This window comes from Orycteropus afer, unplaced genomic scaffold (genome assembly GCF_000298275.1).
Source record: "Orycteropus afer afer isolate SDZICR_OR568_19922 unplaced genomic scaffold, OryAfe1.0 scaffold00117, whole genome shotgun sequence".
In the NCBI taxonomy this organism is placed as follows: Eukaryota; Metazoa; Chordata; class Mammalia; order Tubulidentata; family Orycteropodidae; genus Orycteropus; species Orycteropus afer.
Genome location: NW_006921704.1, coordinates 5,631,560 through 5,651,172, shown reverse-complemented (window position 1 = coordinate 5,651,172; position 19,613 = coordinate 5,631,560). Strand labels below are relative to the sequence as shown.

The 19,613-nt window shown below is 36.4% G+C and overlaps 1 protein-coding gene across 1 annotated transcript in view; it reads left to right on the top strand.

Moving 5' to 3' along the window:
- GPC6 (glypican 6) overlaps positions 1–19,613 on the top strand; it is a gene marked incomplete at its 5' end in the record, with an annotated part of 1,291,124 nt that overhangs the window by 446,107 nt on the left and 825,404 nt on the right. The window contains one exon of the mRNA XM_042781413.1: positions 4,394–4,785. Within this exon, the coding sequence (XP_042637347.1) occupies positions 4,394–4,785 (392 nt within the window). The remainder of the gene's footprint in view (positions 1–4,393; positions 4,786–19,613) is intronic.

Here is a 19,613-nt window from a genome sequence, read left to right as displayed (position 1 = left end):
TTGGTATTTTCATGCAAATTCTTCTGCTAGTTGGGGTTTAGTCCACTTTTATATCCTTCCCTTCAAGGCTCAGGGGTCCTGGATTATCATCTGTGTCTGTGTTAATCGGTTTCCCTTTTCTTTGTTGAAGAGGGTCTGTGCAGTCTTTCTGCCTAGTCCGCCATCTTATCGGAGCCAGCAAGTTCAGTATTATTAATCACAACAAGGCCAGGGGCCGCTGCAGAGCAGACCATCAATTGCTTTATATGCAAGTTAACCTTGATGATAAAGAATTTAAAATAAATATACAATAGCCAAAGTACAACACCTAGTATTTTCCACTTGAATTTAGAGACTATCTGAAGAATAGATTTAACACATTGAACACTGAAGACCAAAAACCAGATAAGTTTTGAGATGATATCAAGGACATCATACATGAAGAAAGCAAAGGTCATTAAAGAGACAGGAAAAAATTAAAAGACTCTGAAGCTTGCTCTGGAACATAGGGTAGCTAAACTGAGTGGAAGAAATCATGAAGAAAAAGAGCTGCACATAACATTTCAAAGGACAGCTCAAGTAGACAAAGTAAAAATATTATAATGAAAGGTGCAAAACCTGAAGTTAGAAAACCAAAAGGAAGAATATGCTCAGCATTTCTCAAGCTGACAGAACTGAAGAAAAAATTCAAGCTTTGGGTTGTAATAATGGATTTTATGGCCAAAATATTGAATGAGGCAGGAAGCATCAAAAGAAGATGCAAGGAATACACAGAATCAGTTTTCCAAAAAGAACTGACCTGCGTTCAACCATTTTAGGAGGTTGCATATATGTATGATCAAGAATCCATGATACTGAAGGAAGAAGTTTAAACTGCACTAAAGTAATTGTTAGAAAACAAGGCTCCAGAAATTGACAGAATAGCGATTGAGATATTTCAGCAAATGAATGCAGTGCTGGAAGTGGTCACTTGTCTATGCCAAGAAATTAGGATGAGAGCTACCTAGCCAACTGCCTAGAAGATAAGCATATTTATGCACATTCCAAAGAAAAGTCATCCAAAGAAAATTATCAACCAATATCATTAATGTCACTTGCAAGTAAAATTTTGCTAAAGATAGTTCAAAAAAATTTGCAACAGTACATTGACAGAGAACTGCCAGAAATTCAAGCCATTCAAAAAAGGACTTGAATAAGGAATACCATTGCTGATGTCAGATAGATCTTGGCTGAAATCAAAGAATACCAGAAAGATATTAAACTATGTTTTATTAACTATAGAAAGGGAATAGACTATGCACACCATAACAAATTATGTATAACATTGTGAAGAATGAGAATTCCTGAACACTTACTTATGCCCCTGTGGAATCTGTACATCAACTCAGAGACAGTTATTGGAATAGAATAAGGGAATGGTGTAAGGCCACAGTAAGGAGAAAAGGATGCACAAAAGTGAGGTTAAAGAGAAGTTTTTATTCTGAGTTTCTGGGGGAGGTTTACAGGGCCCCGAGAGGGGCCCGGGCGCGGTTCACGGGTCCCTGAGAGGGGTCCGGGAAGTCGCACCGCTTGGCTGGGGAGGGGAGGGTTTATAGTCTTGTGGAGGACCTAAGTGGGGACACTAAGGAAATGGTGGGGTCCAATTAGCTATTAGCATGGGTCTGCACTTAATTAGCATGAGGGGGCTTCACAAGAGGAAGTTTGCCACTGCATGGGACTTTCCAGTCTGGGCAGGTTCTGTTACTTCCGTTGTCTTATCAGGCTGTCTCATCAGGGCTTGACGACCGGAGGAAGTTGCTAACTGAAATGTTGGTGCTTTGGGTTTGCTTCGGCCTAACAAATGGTTTAAAATCAGAAAAGGCGTTTGTCAGGGTTGTATTATTTCACTGTATTTATTCAATAGGTATGCTGCACAAATAATCCAAGAAGCTAAGCAACATGAGAAATGTAACATCAAGATTGGAAGAGGAATCATTAACGACCTTACTTGCTGAAAGTGAAGAGAACTTGAAGCACTTACTGATGAAGGTCTAGAGTATATCTCAACATAAACAAAACAAAAATTCTCACAACTGGACCAATAAACAACAACATGATAAATAGAGACAACATTCATGTTGTCAAGGATTTCATTTAACTAGGATCCACAATCAATATCCAAAGAAGTAGCAGTCAAGAAATCAAATTATGTGTTGTATTGGACAAATCTGCTGCAAAAAAACCTCTTTAAAGTGTTAAAAGGCAAATATACCACCCTGAGGACTAAGGTGTGCCTGACCCAAGCTATGATACTTTCAATCACCTCATATACATGTGAAAGCTGGAAAATGATAACCTAAGAAGAATTGATGCATTTGAATTATAGTTTTGATGAAGAATACTGACTATATCATGGACTGCCTGAAGAACAAACAAATCTGTATCAGAAGCAGTATAGCCAGAATGCTCCTTAGAAACAAGGATGCTGAGGCTTCATCTCAATTCTTTGGATGTGTTATCAAGAGCGATCACTCAGTGGAGAAGGACATAATTCAAAGTAGAGGATTTGTGTAAAGAGGAAGAACTTTATGAGATGGATTGATGCAGTGACTGCAACAATGGGTTCAAACATAGCAACAATTGCAAGAATGATGTAGCGTTGGGCACTGTTCCATTCTGTTGTATTCAATGGCAACTAACAACAAAGACAGGAGAGTAGAAGTCCCTGGGTGGCATCAATGATTTGTACTTTACTGACCTAATGTTGGAGGTTCAAACCCACTCAGTAACACCACATGGAAGAGAGGCCTAGAGATCTGTGAATATTACAGCCCCCAAACCCTACAGAACACAGTTCTATTCTGTAACAGATTGAAGTCACCATGAGTTGGAATCTAAGAGCTCTGTTGATGCTGTGATTAAGGTATTGGGCTGCTAACCAAACACTTTGTGGTTTGAACCCACTAGTCACTCTGTGGGACAAAGATGAAGCAGTCTGCTTCCATAAAGATTTAAAACATTGAAAACACCATGGAGGTCACGATATATCAAAATTGGTTAGATGGCAGTGGTGGGTGGGTAAGTTGGAATCAACTCTAAGGCAAAGGATTTTGTTTGTTTGTTTATGAAGAGGTAAAGCAGAATCTGTTACTGAGGACTTGGATTTATAAACCCAAAAGGGTGATCTTTTCTTAGCCTGTTCCATGTACCAAGTTATATTCTCTAAATGTGATAACAGTTACTCTAAGCAGGCTCTATGTACATATATATGAATATGTGCCTCTATACAAGATGAATCTCTATACAAGATGAGTCTAATATAATGGCCAGTGAGGCTAACAGTACCCAGTGATTCCTGTCTTATTTTTTGCATCTTGTTGTGATCTTAAGGAGCTCTGGTGGCATGGTGGTTAAAGCATTGGGCTGCTAATCCAAAGGTCAGCAGTCTGAACCCATAAGCCGTTCCATGGGGAAAGATAAGGCAATCTACTTCCATCAAATTTTACAGCCTTGGAAACCCTATGAGGCAGTTCTATTCTGTTCTATAGGGTTGCTATGAGTCAAAATCAACTTGCTGTCAATGGGTTTGGTTTTTGGTTTTACAGTGATCTTAGTAATAAAGTTCTGTTGTAGGATAGGAAAATACATTTATTCAATATAGGTATACTTTTTTGTTTAGAACTTCTAACCCAGAAATCTCAATTGCATACATTTATTCAGTTCTATGTAGTGGTAGGTTATGTTTATAATTATAATCCAAGATACTTCGTGGCTTTTTGATTCACTATGGCAGCCCAAAGTATGTTCATTATAGCTTTAGCATTAAGTGAATTTAATTGCATTATGAATCTCTGTACACTGACAATTGTTGCCATATATAGAAACTGTGAAGAGTCCCAAATATTACATTAATTTGAATATCCCATTTGCAAACTATTCCAAATGTAAGCTATAATTGAATTTAGTGCTAGAAAAAAAATCATAAATAGACTAGAGCAAATGTATTTATCAGTATGCATTTATTACTGTGTTGGTGACAATTCTATGAACATTATATTTGCAACATATTTTGATTTGAGCTTATATCGTATGATAAAATTTTCTAAAATATAATAATTAATAAAAAAAAAGTAATTGAGCATTGTGACGAGCTATCAAACAGTACATTCCTAATGTTAGTAGGTGTTCTTCTAAATTAAAATCACATGGCCTTCTCTTTTCATTGTCTCATGGAAAATCATAGATGCAAGTTAAATCTTATTTAAAATATTGTTATCAATGGTTCCTTGATACGGTAATCACAGAGTACATTTTTGTGGGTGAAAATGCCCACTAAAATCAATTGTTCTTAAGGTTAATAGATTTCTCAGTTTTTATTTGGTTTCTATATTTTAGAGTTTATAACTTTATGATTACTTTCTTGTTTTATTGGCAGAGTTTTTCCGAGAGCTCCTGGAGAACGCAGAAAAGTCACTCAATGATATGTTTGTAAGGACCTATGGAATGCTGTACACGCAGAACTCAGAAGTGTTCCAGGACCTCTTCACGGAGCTTAAAAGATATTACACGGGGGGCAATGTGAATCTGGAGGAGATGCTCAATGACTTTTGGGCTCGGCTTCTGGAACGGATGTTTCAGCTGATAAACCCTCAGTATCACTTCAGTGAGGACTACTTGGAATGTGTGAGCAAATACACAGACCAGCTGAAGCCATTTGGCGATGTGCCCCGGAAACTGAAGATTCAGGTCACTCGCGCATTCATTGCCGCCCGCACCTTTGTCCAGGGACTGACAGTGGGCAGAGAAGTTGCAAATCGAGTTTCCAAGGTAAGTGAAAAGTTAAAAGTTTTTCTAATTGGTATTCTCTTACTCTGTTTTTTAAAACAAACATTGGAAAACATCAAGTAAAATGTCTCATTTACAGAGCTCTTTGCTTTTAAAGAAATCAGCAAAATGTCAAAGCTTAGTTTTGTGTTTTTTTCTTGTTGTTGTTCATTGCTTTGTGTGAGAAAAGACAGGATTTCAAGCAGTTCCATGTTGCTTAGAACATAATGTCAATATTTATCAGCAATATAGCAAAGGAGCTTTTGTCAGGACTACTGCCAAAAACAGGTGTCTTGCAACCATAATCACTTGGCATTTCTGATCAGCGTTTTAAGGATGATAAATACTTATGAAACACTCCATTTGAGGTTATAATCCTCCAGGAAGTCACAAGGTGACAGTTTTCATTGGTTCTGCAAGTAGAGACAAGTTGTTCTTCAAAACACCAGCACCTGGCATTCCTTATTCTTTATCACACTTGTCAAAGTGGCCAGATTCCTTAATAGTGAAGGAAGAGCCTTCTGCTGACACCTATAGAACTAGACTATGGAGGACTAATGAATACAAAGGATACATTTTGGTAAAGAATTGCTTTTGTTATCCATTATCTTTGCAATCCAATGCCATGTATTGCATTGGGCTTATGAGAAAGATAAATCACTAATACACTTTTGTGCCTTTTATTGAGAATTTCTTTAAACCTCTAATGCAAGAAACCTTTCCTTCATTGTTGTCTTTAAACATTGACTCCTTCCTGTGTCAAGGATATCTGCATTTGTTCAAGTTCTTCCAGGACATTTAACTGCTCTTACGAGATGGGTCTGCCCATTTATGAGATCAGTCCAACAAATAAAATGAAAGATGATTAAGTGGTAAAGTAAAAACAATACATACCATGAATCTGGTACTATGTCACCCAAAGAAGGTCTTATTTGAACAAAGATTTTTGTCAAACACTACTTATCTATTATAGTACTGTGCCAAAAAGCATATATATATATATATATATATAATTGGTACCATTCTACTACATTTATTTTTCTACCTTGATCTTCTAACTATTTACCTCTTGGCCTAAAGATCATGTTTATCCTTGAAAATGTTTCTTTATGACATTATTTGTAATATAGATAAACATAAGTTTTCAAATTCCTAAGAATTTTATTTAAACATGTAGAAAGTTTGTTTGCAACAAGATTCAAAAAGGGACAGTTACATGGGATTTAATAATGTCAAGTGCATTCAACTCTCATGTTAAAAACAATGATTATCTATTGAAGCCAAATAATGAAATAATTGACAAGAAATTAGTCAGGTGAAAAGCAAGAGGAAATAGGATCACCTAAGGAAAGTCCGTAAAATGTAAATAAGTATAAACTATGTATGTATTCCATATTTTTAGCAGATAGATTTCATTCAAAACAAAACAAAACAAAAAAGAATCAGTTTTGTCATGGAGGTGTCAAATTGAAGACTTTGCTTTTGTTGAAAGATGACACATGAGGTAACAAAGTCATGGTGGATTGATAAATAGAACATAAGAATCTTTGATTATTTATACTTTATTTTGCTTAAGTGTTAACATTATTTAGATGTGTATATTGTGATCAGAGAGGGTCCAGTGAGATAGAGAAATATTTTCTAGCAAAATATCTAGAAGACCACATTAGAGATTACTGCTCTGCCTTTCTCTTGTTTCTCTGAGGATAGAAGTAACAATTATGTGGAAATGTGCCCCCTTCATCATTCCCTTACTGCTCATTCTGAAGTCTTTGTCTACCAAAATTTAACATGCTACTCTTTATGGTCAAGGGTGACATGGACCAACCATGAGTATAGCATGACCTTTTTTTTTTTTTCCTTCCTCAAGTGGTTAAGGTTATATTCTGCCCCACCATAATCCCTCTTCCTGCAACCCCCTCATTTAAAAGGTAGCTGGTGAGCATTTGAGATGTAGTTTGTGATCATGAAACCATGGAGAAGTAATTGTTCTATATGGATATTGACTTTTCTGACCTGAGCTTCATTTGTTCAAATCATTAGTCCCATACTGACATGTATGCACTGCATGTATATATAGCTAAGCTATATAGCTGGTGGAAGTGTGTATGTATGTGTATTCATTATACATACACACATACAAGCAAAACCTTGGTTTAAATGAAGCTGAGCAACTTTTTCTCAAATAATTTGTGACTCAGGGATTTCAATATTATACCAATAAACTCAGTAACTTAATGATTACCAGATGGTCTGCAGCAGACTAAACCAAAAATAGATCTATTTGTACTATGATTGGTTTTCAGCACCTAAAACATTTTTTGTAATAAAAATAAAATATTGCAATGACTAAATATATTAAGAGAAACAGCAAGAATTTTGTTTGAGATTTAAACCCTTTTCATAAATCTGAAGCCTCTCTGTGGCCTATTAATTGAGTGATTTAGAGTTGGTGAAATGATGGCAAAATAGTTGTATACTCAAGGCAAAATTTGAAAATGGAGATGACAATCTAGTTTATCCTTTGCATCCTGGTTTGAGATTTTATTTTTCTCCTCATTTTTTCTCTTCACTAACAGTGACTTCTTAAATCTTGGAAGACATTATTATACCTTCTAATTAGTTGTTTTGACAGGAAACTTTACCTCTTTAGCAAAACACAGTTTGACACACTGTTTTCATACAACATTATAGGGAGTTTTCTTACTAGAAAAATTGACAACTAATGTGTAATCATAAAAATAATTATTTTTAAAATTTAAAATTTAAATCTATTTTTAACATCTTATAAATATAAATATAACCATCTTTTTCTAGACTTTGGATGAGCAAATTAATTTTCATTAATAATAGCTGACAAATAATTAACAAAAACTGACTCTTAAGAAGCATTATATGGTTCTGGTGTGATTGTCTGTGGCCAGTCATGCAAGATTTATATTCTGTGTGAATGAGTATTTTTGAGAGTGCTAGTTTTTTATAAGATGTAAAGTATCGGGAACTCTAATTCTTCTTAAAAGATGTCTAAATTGATATATTCACTTTGAATAACAATTTTAAAATGTCGGTATTGTTGAAGACATACAAATCCTAAAACTCTATATTCTACCACTTGATAAACTGTTACACATGTGTAGCATTAAACCCGTAGAATAATTTTCATATCCATAGTGTTTACATGGAGCTCTGGTAGTGTAGTGCCAAAGGCATTTGACTGCTAACCAGAAGGCTGGCAGTTCAAACCCACCAGCCACTCCTGGGAAGGAAGGCTGGATAAACTACTTCTGTGGTGATACCGCCTCAGAAACCCAAGGAGGGGTCACTATGAGTCAGATCTGACTCCATGGCTGTGAGCTTGGTTTTTTTGGTTATATTGTTTACAATATCATGAAAAGAAATATCCCAAATATCTATTTAAATAAACAGCTACCTCTTTATACCATAAAATGCTATACAGCAGTAAAAATAAGTTAACTATAGCCATACTTGTGAGTGAACCACTACCTGACTGAGAGATCACAATCAAATATAAAAAAATACAAACTATTTATATAACGTTCCAAAATATGGGAAACTAAGCAATTATTATTTAGAATTTAAATGTACATGTAAAACTATAAAGAAAATCCAAGAAATGATAAACATAAAAACCAGAATATGGTTGCTTTTAGGGGTAGGGTTTTGGGATGTGATCAAGGTGAGATAGACACATCAAGATTCCCAAAGTTATTGATAATATTCATTTCTTAAGCTAAGGTCTATGTGTGTGTGTGTTTATTGTAAGATACTTTTAATAAAAGAGATTAAGATAGGAAAGACTTTACCATTGTTGATTCTTTTCACCTACTTAGCTAAGATCACCTCCCTGAGCTACCCTTAGTTGTGTACAGAGTTACTGCTATTTACAGATTTGCAAAGTGAATTCTTCGAACTTTCTTCACTGCTAACCAGACACCATCCATGTTCCATATGTGGGCTAAATGATAAGGGATAGGGATAGAGGACAAAGCTCTGAAAGTAACATAAAAACAGTATACTGGTCTTTGGGAGAAATATCCAGCCCCTTTTTTAATACACTTCTTCTTTAAAACCCTACCTTCATCCCCTTTTATGTGCCCATTGATGAAAGGAAACAGAGGTACCAACAGTCATTCTGATTGCTGTTCTTCAGAACACAGAAGGAGGTCTAACTTAAAAAGACCTTAATGGGTTGTTTGCCTAGACCAAGCTTCAATTATTCCTCATGGAGGTGAATATGGAAAAGACTCCAGTGTCTTGAATAACCCCATCTAGATGCTATTTACATTAAAAAGGCATGACATTATATATTTCTGCATCAGTAAAAGTGACTTCTGTGAATAAAGCTGTAAATTGTGTCAGTAGCAACCATTTGAACTATATACATATTTTTCATTGATTCTTTCTGTGCATATTAGGTAGGTAGTGAAGCTGAGGATCCACAGAACTTGAACTGTTGCCAAATATTGTCATGTTTTGTCTACCTCTATTTTCTCATTATTTCAAATGTTTCTTCTCTGTGGGTCATGCCTTTTAAAAGAAAGCCTGGCTTTCACTCTTTACTAAGACCAGAATATTTCCATCAACAAACACCTGCCTGTGTCTCCTATGCAGGTGAGTTTTTTTTTTTACATATAGAGCCTTGTAACTGTTTCATCTACCTGAGTAGAAAACCTTGCATTAGCAATGTGTGCTTACAAAGCAATAAGCAATCATTTTTCAATACATTTGGTTGATGACCTGTAAGGCTAAAAAAAAAAATTATCATTAAATTTGATTAAATGAAAGCTATGAGATGCATATATTTAAAATATTCTCTCATCACCATGGAAAGCCTTTTGAAGAATTTACAATGACTACAGTTTACAACCAAAATGGTATTTTATTTAGTTGTTTGCTTTGGGGAAAGAATTTAAAATATAAAGGTAAATCACCTTCTGTATTTATTACTTGCATAATTGGTTTTATTTCTTCTTTGGTGTATTTTGATTGGAGTTAACTTTTGTAGCATGATCCAGAATGGAAAAATACCACAAAAATAGGTGAATGAAGCCTTTTATAGTTTTCCTGTGGTCAGTGTATTTTGCTCTTTAATTGATGGCTATTCAATATAGATTATTTTAGCAATATACAGTGTTTGGAAGACTAGGTAAACCTTTTGAAATTATCAATAATGCTTCTATGGTTACAACTTTCAAGTCAGCATAAATTATCTTACTAGTTGCTTTAGAATGCTGGTGTGGTCATTATATTTAGAAAGTACTTTGCAGTTGATAAATAAATAATTTCATTGTAGAAAATAGTAACAAAATGATATTAGCATGATGAGCCAACACAACAAAAATAGCTTAATATAATTCATTCAAATGTATGAATCTGACCATGTTCCAAGTATTGTGCTGAGCACTGGAAATCACAAGAACATAAGCAAGTTCAGATGTCACAAGAAGGAAAAGCCTTTTTCTCTCTAGATTAACATATGCGAAGCATCATAGATGAGCCTACAAAAGTAGAAGAAAAAGTTCTATTTTGATTGTTGTTGTTGTTTGTTGATTGATATTGATTAGAACAATAAAAATCTTTAGTATTAATTTTTAGTTCTCTTACAAAATATATAGCTTTTGAGTTGTGGTGTTGGCAAAGAATGCTAAAAGTACTATGGACTGCCAGAAGAACTAACAAATCTGTCCTGGGAGTAGTCCAGCCAGACTGCTCCTTGGGAGCTATAATGGCCAGACTTTGTCTCACCTACTTTGGCCATGTTGTCAGAAGGGACTATTCTCTGAAGAAGGATTATATGCTTTGTAAAGTGGAGGCTCAGCAAAGAGGGGAAGGCCCTCAATGAGACGGGCTGACACAATCGTTGTAACAAAGGCCTCAGGTAAAGCAAGCATTGTGAGATTGGCACAGGACTGGGCAGTGTTTCATTCTGCTGTACACAGGGTCATTATGAGTCAGAGCTGACTTGATGGCACCTAACAACAACAACAACAATAGTTTTATACATTTAGAAAACTAGTCAGGTTAAGAAGAGAGGACAAAATTGAGGAAAATAAAACTTTTGTTTCCATTGCATTAAAAGCTATTTGTGTGCCATTCCATCTTGTTCTTTTGTAGTCTTTGTCTGTTTTTTAATAACCTATGCCAGAAGGCTGGTGGTTCAAAGCCATCAGCCACTCCTCAGAAGGAGGGTTGGTCAATCTACTTCTCTACTTCCATAGTGATACCACCTCAGAAACCCAAGGAGGGGTTGCTATGAGTAGGATCTGATTCCACAGCAGTGAGTTTGGTTTTGGTATCCCTGAGTTACGTTATTTTATTTTAAAATTCTACTATCTATTAGAATATCATTAAAATCAATACCTTCCTGTCCAATAAGTCTGATTTTGTTGGAATTGTATTTATATTGAAAGGAGAAATTAGGGGTTCTTTAACTCTGTTGTAACCAACTATAGCTGGAAAAAGTTTGGGGACCACAGTTCTGAATATACTGTACCTATCAGGTATAATGTTTGTGTCCCCTACAGTCCAAGGTAAAGTGATTATAATAACTTAACAAACATCTGACCAAAATATGCATCCTTGTGAAAGTAGAGCCATAATGGACATTTGGCTTATTCCTATCCAATGAATGTTTGTTCAGTGGAAGGTGCATATGAAGACAAACAAACAAAGTCCCTGCAGCACACCAGCAGCAGCTAGTGTGCCTCCCTTGTTTAGGTTGTACCTCTAATATCACATATAGTTTCTGGCACATAATTTGCTTTTATTTAGTAATAGTTGTCTGCTTGCTGATTGATTGAGAATCCCCAACATATAAATGTTTGTCGGCAAAGGATGTTAACATTTAGCTAGAGAGAATAGAACAGGATCAGATGAATCATCGGGGAGCATAAATATTTACAGGATACAGAAAAGGAGACCAAAGAGGACAACCAGAAAAGCGTACTTTTCAGAAAGTAAAAGTAGAAAAAGTTTCAAGAAGTAAGGTGGATAACAGCATCAGATGTTACAAATGGTTAAATTGGGGAAAGAAAGTGAATATTACTCAACACTCACTGCCGTCGAGTCGGATCTGACTCATAGCGACCACTTCTTGGGTTTCCGAGGCAGTATCACTATGGAAGTAGATTGCCCAATCTTTCTTCCGAGGAGTGGCTGGTGGGTTTGAACCACCAGCCTTCTGGTTAGCAGTCAAATGCCTTAGGCACTATGCCAGCCGAGCTCCCAAAGTGCATATACATTCATTGCCATCGAGTCACATTCGACTCATAGTGACCCCTCCTTGTGTTTCTATGGAAGTAGATTTCCCCATATTCCTTCTGAGGAGTGGCTGGTGGGTTTGAACTGCCAGCCTTCTGGTTAAGAGTAAAATGCCTTAGGAATTACACCACCAGAGCTCTCAAAGGGAATATAGACCTTTGAATTTGACCACTGGGGTGTGACTGACTTTGGCAAAAGCAATTGAATAGAGTGGTTGTAATTGGCTGAAGAGTAACCTCTTCTGCCTCTACACATTATAGATCAGGCTATGCAAAGTGTGGTCCACAAATGGATGCCAGGCCATGAACTGTTAGTTGCTATTCTGCCACAAGAGAAGTACAAAAATTGAAAGTGTTTAGAAACCTTTATAGCGATTTCACATTGCCCTGACATCCATAATGTCTTCAGTGGAGCCTCTCTGGGGGTTACTGAACTTGCACTGAGAGTTCCCTGTGCTATGAACTGCTTAGTAGTTAAACTCATAGGACAATGCATCAGATCATAACATATTGGGACAAAACAATCAAGCAGAGCTCATGCAGATAATTTGTACCCAGACAGTTTAAGAAGTATTACTCTATGATGGTGTTAATAAGAAAATAATAAACATTTGTTGATTAATAATGTTGGTGTGTTTAGGCATTAACCTTATATCTTGCTTATATTCAATTTCCCTTTATCCCTTCATGGCCTAGTTTGTTTGCCCCCCACCTTGGGATATTCTCTGTATTTACACCCATGATGAACTCTCAGAAAACTCATTTTTATTGACATGTCTCCTGCTTCCCTGTGTCCCACAAGTACAAAAGTTCCTCTGGGGCCATCAGATAACATGGAAATTGTGTGCTATAAGCAGACATCTTTGTTACTAATAGGGAACATCCACTTGTGAAATGTGCCAATTAAGGTACAACACAAATAAAAAAAGTCCCAAGGATCAAACTCTAGTGCTGTAACTCAAAGAATGCTGCTTCTAAAATAATCTCACAAAGAAAAAATGACCTGGCAGTTTATCCCAGTCTCAGTGCTACCTCTGTTTTCTGCTATTTATCTCTGAATGTATTTATGTTCTTCCTACCAGATGGTTTTATGCAATGAGGTTTGAACAATAGTCGTACTATAATTACTTACACATGCAAAGGCATGTTCAGAGTACTGACAGGAGAATGTGCAGGGTATGTGATATCATAGGCTGAACTTGAAAAGTTGGAAGATTTCTATTTTACTGTCCCATCTTCAGAGATTCAGTGTTACAAGGACATTCCCTGAGGCAATATCAGTACACTGTAGAGGTTTATGAGCCAAGATACACATCAAAAAGAATTTTAATAAAGTTTGACAGATATATTGCACAAATAGTGCTGACACAGTGAAGCAGGACCTATGTGGGGTATATGACATACATTTTATTTTAATGAGGTATTAGGACATACAGATATTTTTAAGAAAGATGGTGGGGGGTATATTATCACATACCGTAGATTTTCTCTGTGTTATCTTTGTGGTTACAAGCAAGTGTTACCCACCTTCACAAGTATGCATTACACATCTTAGTCTTGATGAACAGTATCCAGAGCAAACACAATGGATCAATCCCAGATGCTTAGAAAGTAACATTCATTCCAGACAATGTTGAAACTCTACATTTTCTTGTGTCTGAATTGGATAGCCAAGAGTGAAAATGGACAGTTTAGAGTGTCAGTAATAGGATTATGGTGACTTTGACATTCAGATGAAAGTAAAACTATAGCCTAAATCAATAGCTACTCCCAAGTTAACATCAGGTGACACTTGAGTGGCTCACTTAAACAGAATTTTGATTCATTTTTGCCTTTCCAGTAATGTACTATATGTAAAAAATGCCACTGTTATACTAAATACTCAGCCGATAACAAGACTTTATATGGAAATTTTATTTTCTTCATCACATAGCATTAGGAAGTGAGGAGAACAATCTATACTGTATTGATTTTGTATACAATCTCTGAAAATCACAAAGTTCACTCATGGACTATTTTAAATTTCTATAAATAAATTAATTATGGAAAAAAGCTATTATGCTTCAAATTATTTTCATAGTGGGTAAAAATATGAATCTCTCCAAAAATAAAAATATTAATTTATAGATAATGGGTGCTTAGTGTTTTCTAATTTACCCTTGGGTTTCTAAAACTACGTAGTCTTTTATTTAAATTTACATAGATATAAGACATCAAGGGAAAATATTTTCTTTCACTGTTTTTCAATGAAAATGGTCATCATTTAATGGTGAGTATAAAATTTCAGGGTGCTTAAAAAAAACAGAGCTAAGCACTCTGCACAAGGTGTCATTCCTTTCTGTACAGGATTTTTGTGCTCAAATTAGAGGCTGTGCCAAGGAGAATTCAACTGTGCCTATAATAAAGCATTTTATTGAAAAGATGAACCTTATGATATCTTGCTGCATTTGTAGACAGAATATAACTATATAAAATATTTATGACAGTATTTCCATAAAATATCAGAAATATCTATTTTGGAATGGATACAAAAGTACCCTGACATTTTGGATAAGATAGCAGATAGATTCTAGAGTGAAAGTCTTTTTTATTTGTGCAGAATTTTTTTTTCATTGTCAAAGTGATAGTTTTTTCCAGCCATAGTTTAATATACCCATAGTCTAATAAATTATAGATCTTTTGACTCCCATTTATCCATGGTTTCCCTCTTGATCAATTTATTATTTTGTTACTGTGTTTTGACACTGAGAGAAAGGGTGTTACTGGAGAAATAAATATTCTTATAATTACTCAGTGATAATCTTATTGCATAATAATTACATAATAATAATCTTATGAATCACCAGATATTTTTCTCCCTTACAATTATCAAGAGAATTCATATAAAATTGTTACTCTAGGTTTATTATCAAGATAGGGATTTTTTGTTATTGGTCAGAAAAAATGAAATTTTATGAACTTTCATATATTTTTCCCCTGATTGTAAGATTAATATGTGCTCAACAGAGGTAGTAGTGAATCTAATAGAAAAATTGTTTATCAAAAATTTCCAGACAATATTCTTCCATGGAACTTAAAGTCTGAATCTAAGGAAGAGATTACAGACTGGCAGACCTTAGTCCAAACTGATTCATAGACATGTTTTATTTGGCATGAATCTTCAATACTTCAATTTTTTTTTTTTTTTTTAATTGAGATTTGGGTGAAAATTTACAGAGCAAATTCACTTTCCATACAGCAGTTCACATACACTTTGTCTCATTACATTGACTACAATTAAACACAATGCAACAGCTCCCCTCCCACTTCCTCCCCATAGTTACCTCTTCTTTGTGTCCTTCCCTCCATGCACTCCTGCCCCCCAAACTGTCTCCCTGTGCATACACAGTCCTTCTATTCTCCGGTGATTGATCTCTCAAGGAAATGTATTTACCTATTATAAATGCTGACCTCATATGCCTGTCTTTTGTTTGGCTGGAAGCCACAGGAGTGGGTTCAATTCCAGACCTGAAGGGCAGCTAAGGGCCATAGTCTCAGTGATTCCATCAGGCTCTATCAAACCAGCAAACCTGTTCCTTTTTTTCCAGATGATTTTGAGTTTTGTTCCACATTGTTCTCCAACTCTATCCAGGGTCTCCTACATAGATCCTCCTCCAAATGGTTGACAGTGGTAGCTGGGCACCATCTAGTTCTTCTGGTCTCATAGTCATATAGGCTGAGGATCACATGGTGTACCAGTCACTTGGACTAACTGTTTCCATGTGTCTTTGGTTTACTTCATTCTTCTTTGCTCTGGATGAGGGAGAGACCCATCCTTGCATCTAGATGTCCGCTTGAAAGCTTTTAAGATCCCAGTTGCTACTCACCAAAGTAGGATGTAGACTAATGTTTTTGTGTAGTATGTTATACCAATTGAGCTTGATGTCCCCTTCTACTATGGTCCCAAGCCCACAGGTCCAACTACTTGCTCCCTCTGAGTAGCTGGCTGTGACCAAGAAATGAGTACAACCTTTTCCCTTGTCAACTCTGCTATATACCTGGGAATTCTTACAGAACATACAAATACACTTGTAGAAACATTGTCTGCCAACACTATATATGGACTTGGGCACATTCCCTGCTGCTTGAACATATCTAATAGTTCAACCTATCCACCCATCTATCTGCCTATATACCAATGTTTGCCTTCACAGACAACACAGTACTGTATGTGCAAAAGGCTTCAGCTTTGCTGTCTGTACCTCCCACACACCTCTCTATGTCTTTCTCTTCCTGGATGCTACCATGTTGATTACTTACATCTGGTATATTGCCCTTTTCTTCACCCAAATCAATACTTGTCTCTACCTATCCAACAGTGTTCCCTCTCTTCCCCTCCCCTGGTAACCAACAAAGAAAATTTCCTTTCATATATAAACCTTTCCTTGACTTTTTGCAATAATAGATTACTACAATATTATTTTTCCTCCTGTGATTGACTTATTTCACTCAGCATAACGTCCTCCAAATTCATCCATGTTATGCAGTATTTTGCAGACTCTACATTATTATTCTGGTTACCTAGTGCTGCTCTGAAAAGAATATACTACAAATGAGGTGGCTTGAAGAAACAAGAATTTATTCTCTTACAGTTTGAGAGGCTAGAAGTCTGCATTCAAAGTGCCAGGTACTAGGGGCTGCATGAAAGCCCCTAGACCTTGGGCTTCAGCTCTGCCTCTTGCTCCCAGCCCACTAAAGCTAGAGGTATCTCTTCACTCAGGCAGCTACTGGCTACTGAGGCTAATAAGCCCAAGGCCAACAAATAAAATGGCAAAGTCCCTATGTTACTAAACCACATGGTAAGCAATTAATTCAAGTCCATTGTAAGTCCCATGGTTGTCAGAGCATGGCAGGCTGCTAAACAATGACATGGATACATGGCAGGGTCCAAGCATGCCATCAGCTAGAGACATTCCTGAAGACTGCTCCTTATACAGGAAGTAGATTTAGATCCCTAAATCATGTACTCAGCTGTTCACAGTAGATTCCACCGTGGAGTTGATTACTAGTCTCATCATGGGGAATACTACATCTAGCTGCTGAGCCACTCAACCAGACCCAGCAAAGTTAACACAAAAAGTTAACTACCACAGTTATTCTTTAGGGTTGCATAGTAGTCCATTGTGTGTATGTACCATCGTTTGGTTATCCATTCTTCTTTTGATGGGCACCTAGGTTGTTTCTATCTTTTTGCTGTTGTAAATAGTGCTGAGATGAACAAGGGTGTGCATATATCTGTTCTTGTCTTGGCTTTCATTTCTTTAGGATATAGACCTACTAATGGAGTGGCTGGGTCAAATGGTATTTCTAATTCCAACTTTTTAAGGAATCACCATCCTGCTTTCCATAGTAGCTATATCATTTGACAGTGCCACCAGCAGTGTATGAGAGTCCCGATCTCTCCGTATCCTTGCCAGCATTTGTTGTTTTCTGTTCTTGCTGAAATTTGCTTCTAGTGCTGGGGCAAAAGGATATGTCACTGTTGTTTTGATTTGCATCTCTCTAATGGAAGGTTGGGCAATCCTACTTCCGTAGTGATAACTGCCTCGGAAACCCAAGGAGGGGTCAGTAGGAGTCGGGGCCGACTCTAAGGCAAATAACAACAACAATGGATAATGATCATGAGCATTTCTTTGTATGTTTGTTGGGCCCCTAAATACCCTTTCTGATGAAATGTCTATTCATGTCTTCTGCCCATTTTTAAATTGAATTATTTGTCTTTTTGTTGTTGAGGTGTTGGAGTTTTCTATGAATTCTAGAGATAAGCCCCTTTTCAGATATGTCATTGCCAAATATTTTTTCCCAATCTGTAGGTTCTCATTTGAATCTTTTGAAGAAGTCTTTGGAAGCACATACAAATTTAATTTTTAGAAGGTCCCATTCATCTAGTATATCTTCCGCTGTTTGTGCATTTTGGGTTATGCTTGATAGTCTACTTATGCCATATATTACAAAACCAAAAGCCGAACTCACTTCCATTGAGTTAGATTCAACTCCTAGTGACCCTTCCTTGGGTTTCTGAGCCAGTATCACTAAGGAAGTAGATTGCCCAACCTTCCTTCCAAAGAGTGGCTGGCGATAATATATATATATGCCATATATTAAAAAACCAAAATCAAACTCACTGTTCACTGCCTTTGAGTCAGAGCCAAGTCATACCGATCCCCCCTTGGATTTTTGAGGCAATATCACTAAGGAAACAGAAGGCTCAATCTTCCTTCCGAGGAGTGGCTGGTGGGTTTGAACTGACAGCCTTCTGGTTAGCAGTCAAATGCCTTAGGCACTATGCCACCAGAGCTAGGGCCCCTAAATTTGCCCCTAGTTTTTCTTTGAGAAGTTTAAGCTTCACATTTAAGTGTTTGATCCATCTGGAGTTAGTTTTTTTAATATGGTGTGAGGTACAGATCTTGTTTCATTTTTCTGCAAATGGATATCCAGTTTTACCAGTCCCATTTGTTAACCAATAATCTCTTCCCCATTTATTGGATTTCAAATCTTTATCAAAGATCAGTTGACCATAGGTCGATGGATCTATTTCTAGATTCTCAATTCTATTCCATTGGTCTATATGTCTGTCGTTGTAACAGTACCAGGCAGTTTTGATTACCGTGGCTGTATAGTAGGTTTTAAGATCCAGGAGTTTGAGACCTCCTTCTTTGTTCCTCTTCAATGATGTTTTGCTTATCTGAGGTCTCTTTCCTTTCCATACAAAGTTAGTGATTGGTCATATCCTTAAAGGATGTTGATGGGAGCCGAATTGGGAGTGTATTGAATGTATAAGTTGCTTTGGGTAGAACTGACATTTTCACAATGTTCGATCTTCCTATCCATGAGCATGGTATGTTTTTCCATTTATGTAGACGTCTTATGGTTTCTTGAAGTAGTCTTTTATAGTTATCTTTGTACAGGTCTTTTGTGTCCCTGGTATGATTTATTCCCAAGTATTTTATTTTTTTGATAACTATTGTAAATGGTATTGATTTCCTTAGTTCTTTTTCAGCAATATCTTTGCTGGTGTAGAGGAATCCAACTGATTTTTGGATGTTGATCTTGCTCCAGTAGATTTTTTACTGAGTCTCTGCTTTTCTAGGAATATGATCATATCATCAACAAATAGAGATAGTTGGATTTCTTCGTTACCAATTTGGATGCCTTTGATTTCCCTTTCTTGCCTTATTGCCTTGGCAAGAACTTCCAATACAATGTTGAACAGAAGTGATAGAAGGCCTCCTTGTCTAATTCTTCTTTGCAAGGGGAATGGTTTCATTCACTCTCTCTCCATTGAGAATAAAGTTGGCTGTTGGTTTTGCACATATGCCCTTTATTATGCTGAGAATGTCCCTTCTATTTCTATTTTGCTGAGAGTTTTGATCAGGAATCGGTGTTGGATTTTATCAAATGCTTTTTCTGCATCAATTGATATGATCATATGGTTCTTTTCCTTTGTTTTATTTATGAGGTGGATGACATTGATTGTTTTTCTAATGTTGAACCATCCTTGCATACCTGATA